At 36.5% G+C, this 6,847-nt stretch overlaps 1 protein-coding gene and 1 long non-coding RNA gene across 5 annotated transcripts in view; one reads left to right on the forward strand and one right to left on the reverse strand.

Moving 5' to 3' along the window:
* Positions 1 to 6,847, reverse strand: part of LOC113530339 (uncharacterized) — a 29,887-nt gene that overhangs the window by 10,473 nt on the left and 12,567 nt on the right. For 2 of the 4 annotated variants that reach the window (XR_008304299.1, XR_004579693.2), the window contains exons 2-3: positions 3,048 to 3,200; positions 59 to 2,972 (exon numbers count right to left, since the gene is read on the reverse strand). This is a non-coding gene — a long non-coding RNA (uncharacterized LOC113530339). The remainder of the gene's footprint in view (positions 1 to 58; positions 2,973 to 3,047; positions 3,201 to 6,847) is intronic. The other 2 variants (XR_008304301.1, XR_008304300.1) reach the window with 2 other exon arrangements.
* On the forward strand, positions 2,458 to 6,483 carry r3hdml (R3H domain containing-like). Its single transcript, XM_026920224.3, has 5 exons — positions 2,458 to 2,733; positions 2,844 to 2,962; positions 3,871 to 3,973; positions 5,787 to 5,902; positions 6,001 to 6,483. Exons 1-5 carry the CDS (start codon positions 2,458 to 2,460, stop codon positions 6,131 to 6,133), a joined length of 747 nt encoding a protein of 248 aa, XP_026776025.2. The 3' UTR covers positions 6,134 to 6,483.

Genomic DNA, 6,847 nt, shown 5'->3' on the forward strand with positions numbered 1-6,847 from the left:
ATACTTAATACTTAATATATACATCTGTATCTGTATCTCCAACTGTTAATTCTCTTACAGTTCGCAGGACTGTGATGCTCTCAGTGACCCCGTGCGGTGGATCTGTGCCAGTCCGTGGCATGTACCTTGGCACTACAAGCAGTCTAGGTTGAGATGTGTTGCACATGGCATGACTCCTTCAAGCCTTCCTGGAATCCTGGACATCTGGTGCACTGGCTTTTGTCTGATAGATGTTTTTCCTCTCTTTCATCCCCACCATGCGCTTATTGTACTTCTTTCTCGTGTTAATGTAGCTGTCAGAACAAATCCACCCCAAATAATTAAAGCTTTAGATCAAGATCAAGTGTCTGTACAAAGGTATAGTGACATAAATATACACAGGACCAGTGACATTAGCTAGGAATTCATTTCTAGGAAATGATAATGCTAGTAATCAGAGGAAAATGATACAGTATTTTGTCTTATAAAACCCTGATCTATGCTTCTTTTTCTCCCCCTGCAGTAAACCTCCTTTACTTCCTCAGCTGTCATTTCAACATCCCTGAGCTCAGAGTGTAGCTAGCTGGTAGCTTTCAAACAGAAACAGGAAAAATGTATCATTCTGATTGGTTAATGCTGTTTCTCACCATAGCAGCTTATAGCCAATAAAACGTGATTAAACGAACTAAAGGTCACATTCGTGTGACGTCTGGCACACTCTCTCTATTCAAATAATAAGAACATGTCCATAATAATCAAATTATTCTCATAGTTATGGCTTAATATCTCCTACTTATGACTCAGTATCTCAATTATGTCAAAATAAAAAGATGATTATGACTTCATAATAATAAGATATGTTATAATTCTAACTTATTTTGTCATAATAAAGAGATACTGTCATAAAGACATGTTTATCTCATGTTTATTATCTTCAATGAGATATTAAGTCACAGTTATGTTAAATTTGAGAATCTTTCTCGTCATTATGATTATACTATATTGCTTTTTTAATTGGCAGAAATGTCAAATAGCAAACATGTCTTGGCTTTCTGCTACAGTTGGTGTAAATTGAATATTCTGTAAATTTCACTGACTTTTTCACCACTTTAACAGACTACTAGGCTCTGGGTGGAGATGAATTTGGCAACAAATATGGCAAATGGCATTTATTTTTCATGCAGCATGCATCTAAAATACATACATAACATTAATGCTAGATCATAACATATTTTCCCAAAATAAAATCAGAGCTATATGTGAGGTGCTCAGACAAATATGCACCATATGATATGGTGATAAAAAAAAATGAGAATGGAATGAAATTAGCCTATTTATAAATGCTGCTTTTCTTAGGATTCAGTATGTGTGAATATGGATATGCTGGTAAGTAACAAATGATTGCATTTCTTTTTCATAATAGGTAAACCTATTAAACTCCACCAGTTAAAAATGAATAGAAATGGTCTTGCAGAACAACCCCCACCCCCCCAGGTGAAGTTTTCCATTCCTATTGATTACTTCTGTTTAGAAGAAAAGTACCATTTGTGGGTTTTGGCTGAGGAAAGGCGGGAAGCCTGGCGCTCACGTCGAGAGTGTGTGCTGAAAAAGCAAAAACTCCCTTCAGTGTGTTTTGTGAACCCAGGGACCATCCCTGTGGGGGCTGAAGAAGCTCAGAGCTTCTCTTCGACGTCAGATGGCTTCAGTCACCGCACGTCTTGTTAAGTACTGTCAAACGGTGTTGTTTGCAAAGGCTGGCGTTTAAGTGCAGATCTCTGCTCACTTCCAGGCTCAGCTGCACCAAAGTGCTGGAATCCTGACTGAAGGTATGCAAAGTGAGGAGCTCTCACGCTTTCGCTAGGGGGATTGTAGGGCTTAATTACAAGGTAAACCAAAATCTGGAGCTCATATTCTGTATATTTTCAGATGGTGGCTACAACTGTTCACCTAGCTGCAGAAGTCATTTGTGCATTTATATTTTTTTAAATTTTTGCATTAGCAAAGCTTCTCCTTAATTAAAAAATATGGTAACTTTAGTTTAGCTCTATAATGACTTCTTTTTTTGTGTGTGTGAATGCACTTTTTTATACTTGCATGTATATTTGCTGTACTGTAATGAGTTTGCTGAGAGTATTGGTACTCAATTTTAATGATCACTAAAATGAATCTTATTTATATTACTTATATACTACAGTACTTATATACTAGATAAATTATATATCTCTATTACTAGTCATGCTGAATTCATTTTGAATAAACTTTATGGAACTCAGTATATTATTTATATTATTTATTCATTTACATCTGCATCTTTGTGTCATAAAATCCACAGAGTCAACCATAATGCATTGTTTATAAGAGTATTTCTCAATATCTAGTTTAATTAAAAAATAATTAATTAATTAAGTAATTAAGTAATTAACCCATTCCTCCACAGTAGCAAGACTTTATCCAAGGAGCTCCTTCCACTGCAGCACCATGCGTGTGTGCTGCAGTCACCTGGTCTTGGCTGCCATCTTGTGGGCGATGCCGTGCACCAGAGCAGCTGTGGCTCTGACCAACACCACAGAGCTCTCTCCCCTCACTGTGGCTCATTTTGGGATTGAACTGAGCTGGAGAAACAGGAGCAGCAGCGATGTGCCTCACAGCCGGAGGAAGCGCTACATTTCCTCCAAGGATATGATGGCTTTGCTGGAATACCACAACCGTGTGCGATCTCAGGTCTTCCCACCTGCAGCAAACATGGAGTATATGGTAGTGCCCCTCCTTGTCAGTTCTGAAATATTTGAAATATTGTTTAACAACTGACTACACTGGTGATGTTAATTTGTAAAAAGTCTTCTCGTTGTTCTCTGTTTGGAAAGGTGTGGGATGAGAGGCTTGCTAAATCAGCAGAGTCCTGGGCCTCACAGTGCATATGGGATCACGGGCCACCACATGTCATGAGGTACACAGGCCAGAACCTGTCCATCACCACTGGAAGGTATTAACACCTAGTTGGGTAAAATTATGATTAGACTCTTATAATCACAATATATGCCCTATTCCATCATTGTATAACATCTTACCATACTTTAAATTCCTTATACAGTCCTGTTGTGCATGGTGCTTGGGCCAGGGCAACACTTTTAAATAAAATGAGCATGTTTCACATGTCAATTGATCCTTTTCCCTCCCAATTAGTCCAGGACAACATCTCAAGCTGGTCCAGAACTCTGAGCCTATGACCAAAAGTTGTTATTCCTTTGATAGAATACATTATTTAAAACTGGGACAATTTGTTTTAGCTTTGTGAGAATACCTTGCATGACATATATCAAACTTATATCAAAACATAACAAACATATATCAAAAATTTATTGATGACAAGTATTATATTCATATATAATAGCTGTATAACACGTCCTAACAAATCAGTGTTTTTTTAATAACAAAAACCTGATAAAGCCTCTATGAATTGTGCTATCACATGGCTGTGTGAATAATAAATAATAAAATTTTCTGTGCCAATATTTGCACAGAATGATGTAATTTTGTTTTTTAAATATCATTTTTTTTATAATTTAAAATGTTTAATTTGCCACATGAAATTAATTTGTTTGCTAAAATAAAGAGACCTGTTGATAGTAGACTAGATAGTAGATAGTGGATAATTTCAAACCCTAATTTACATCACCTCAAATATTATTTTTGGTTCCTCAAGGCTCTTTGGATAGTTCTTAACTTCCCAAGGGATTCGAATTAGAGCCTTCTCTTATAGACACACCCTATTTTATAGGGTCTTACAAAGACCCTTCGAGGATTCCTTAAAGAAACAAGCTAAAGAATTGTTTTCCCAAAAGTGTACTTGCTGAAACAGATAGTAATGTGGTCATTTTTCTTCTCCTGTAGGTATAGATCAGTCATTGAGCTGGTGAAATCATGGCATGATGAGAAGTATTCATTCTCCTACCCCAACAGATGCACTGGCTCTGTTTGCACCCACTACACACAGGTATGTCTCACAAACTAACAACCCAGAAGCATTGAAGTAATAACACAAACCTTAGAAGCAGTGTTTTGTGATCATGTGGTAAGTGCACTGCATTTTTCTCCTCAGCCTGGTTTCCCACTATAAAGAGTGTAAATTACAAGACTCCTGCTACTGTATATTGTGCAGTCTACACTTGCAATTAAAACAGGAAATGAAGTACAATTAATAGTTTTATTCCAAAACATTTTAGTTTCAAAACTCTTATTTTGTGCTTTTATCACTAACTGGATGCTCTTTTGGCACTACAATCTACAAGCTATTGTATGTCTGATCACATTACAGGCAAACACATGTTGTTTATTCATGCATCTTCAGTAACTGTGTTTAAGTCATGGTCAGGGTTAGGGTGAATCCAGTGCACACACAACCACACACACACACACACACACACACACACACACACACACATTTCACACCTTGTGGCAAATTAGAACCAATCCACCTACTGGCATGTTTTTACGAAGTGGGAGGAAACCAGAGAACATGGAGGAAACCCACATGGGAAGAATATGCAACGTCTGATCTCTACATATGTTTCTTAACAAATTACAATCTGTGTGAAAAGAAATTAAAGCCCTGTACCCAACAGCTTTATCTATATCATCTGTTTCACACCATATATACATATCCAGATATTGGATCTTTCGATGTAGTTGTGATCATCTTTTTTTGGGAACTGGCCTAAACAAATATAAATAAAAGAAGGACAAGTGAAAGAGAAAGTGCTGCAAAAAAGTCAAGAGACGTGATCTGACTGCATTTGAAGTGCAACATTGACTGATACGGATAAATTCCCACATTTACAATTTATTGTGATTTAAATTATTTTGAATGTATTAATTTCTGTGCAGCTGGTTTGTGACAATATCCACTGTTAAAAGGGCTATACAGATAAAAATTGAAATTGAAATTGATAATGCTATTGGTTTCTAATAGGATTGATATTGTTGACTATGTACAGACATTTGTTATATTATTACAGTAATGTTATTTTAGACTTACAGTGGGAATGGTGGATTTCTATGCTTCACAGGAGGAAGGATGGGTATACGTTTTTACGGTGTGTCTGGGTGAAAATGTGGGTTAAATACTAAATAAAATAAAAGCTCCTGTGTGAGTAAAAGATGCTTCATGTATATATGAGTATGTAAGTCTGTAATTATTTGTTTAGTATTTGGGTAAAGTAGCCTGTTTATGTTGAAGTGGATACTGAACAGCTATTAAACTCCGTAGAAGAAATGGGACAGGATTTATAAGGCCGTGCTTGATGTAAGGAAAACACAGTCTCATCCCTGCATCTGCACTATGAGGGGGTCTCAGGTAGTAACTCATGCATATTTTTGGAGTAAAATGCATCTAAAAATCCCACTGCATTGATGGATTTTGAATGTCACATCCCTTTTTGTTCCTTCTACCCACTATTTTATGACTACAAAAATAGCAACAGTGTGCAAATACAAAAAAAAAAAAAAAAAGGTGTGTCCAACCAAAATAGCAACACACTGGCCTTATCAAGCAAATCATGCTCGTGTTTGCATGAGAAAATGACTTGTTACAATAAATTTCTTAGCCTTCTTCATTTTTTCCTAATGTTATGGAAACAAATGTATTTCAGTTTCATACAAGGATTTTGGAATTATAAATTTCAACTATGAAATAATACCATTGATGAAACAATTGCAGAAAGTCTTTCTATACATAACACTGCTGTTTAAGTACAAGCTGGATTGCTGTACGTTATTAAACCATGCATGCTGTTCATTTTGGATTGCAGATGGTGTGGGCCAGCACCAGTAGGATTGGGTGTGCCATCAACAGGTGTTCAAATATGTATGTCTTTGGTGCTACATGGAAACAGGCCACCTTACTGGTCTGCAACTACTCCATCAAGTAAGCCTAATTACAAATGATCCAAAAACAGTACCATTTACACAACCTTCATATCAAGTATTAAACTTCTAGTAACTGCGGTTATGCTTATTTTTCAGAGGTAACTGGGTGGGAGAAGCTCCATACAAGACAGGAAAGCCTTGTTCAGCTTGTCCTTCTATTTATCGTGGATCATGTAACAAGAATCAGTGCTCCACATCAAAACCCAGAAAAAAGCTCAAGAGGTTTTAGTCACACTGATTGAAGTGAATGATTTGTGACTGACAAAAGAACTTGGAAGCACATTTTTTGTGTCGCACCACTATTAAATCAGTTGATTTCTTTTGTAAAATATTGCATTTTTACACGTTTTATACTGCAGTTGAACTAACAAATCGTCACACACAGACCCGCTGATTTAACTGTTGTAGTCATCCCAAGAGTCAGTCCTGTGACTCTGTTGTTGTCTCTTGTCCTGTCCCTGGACTGTTTGCACTGTTTTGTATGTTTGCATTACTGTAAGAGTGGCATTGCCGTTAGGTTCACGTTGAGAGTTAAGCACTTTTATGGTTTGTGTACACCCAATAAATTTTCTAACCTTATGATGGCTTATTTGGAGTTGAATTGTGTTTCACTATATCCAAGTTACTATCTTGTCCAAATGTGTACCAGACTCATTGGAAGAACATGGTTGTGTTTGAGAACAGTGTTAAAAAAAATGTCGTCATATGATTAGTTCCTAAAAATATATAATTGATTTATTAAAAAAAGAAACATACAATGCAAAACAGATCCTACATCCGCATCTTCCTGTTATGTTCGGTTGCCAGAGCATGAACAAAACCTCAAACTTGCTATGAAAATTTCTTAAGATTAGCTTGGAAAAAAACGCAATAGTTGAAAATTTTGTCAAACAAATTACCTAGAAAATGTGTGGTGTAACTACGCCGATCATTCTGACATTAC

The sequence above is a fragment of the Pangasianodon hypophthalmus genome, chromosome 16, assembly GCF_027358585.1.
Source record: "Pangasianodon hypophthalmus isolate fPanHyp1 chromosome 16, fPanHyp1.pri, whole genome shotgun sequence".
Taxonomy (NCBI): Eukaryota; Metazoa; Chordata; class Actinopteri; order Siluriformes; family Pangasiidae; genus Pangasianodon; species Pangasianodon hypophthalmus.

What these genes read in the sequence shown, in the direction of transcription:
- r3hdml (XM_026920224.3), top strand. Translation starts at nt 2,458, where the DNA reads ATGCGTGTGTGCTGCAGTCACCTGGTCTTGGCTGCCATCTTGTGGGCG. An exon ending in TTTGCACCCACTACACACAG is followed by an intron (nt 3,974 to 5,786) that starts GTATGTCTCACA and finishes TTTGGATTGCAG; the next exon opens with ATGGTGTGGGCCAGCACCAG. An exon ending in GTCTGCAACTACTCCATCAA is followed by an intron (nt 5,903 to 6,000) that starts GTAAGCCTAATT and finishes CTTATTTTTCAG; the next exon opens with AGGTAACTGGGTGGGAGAAG.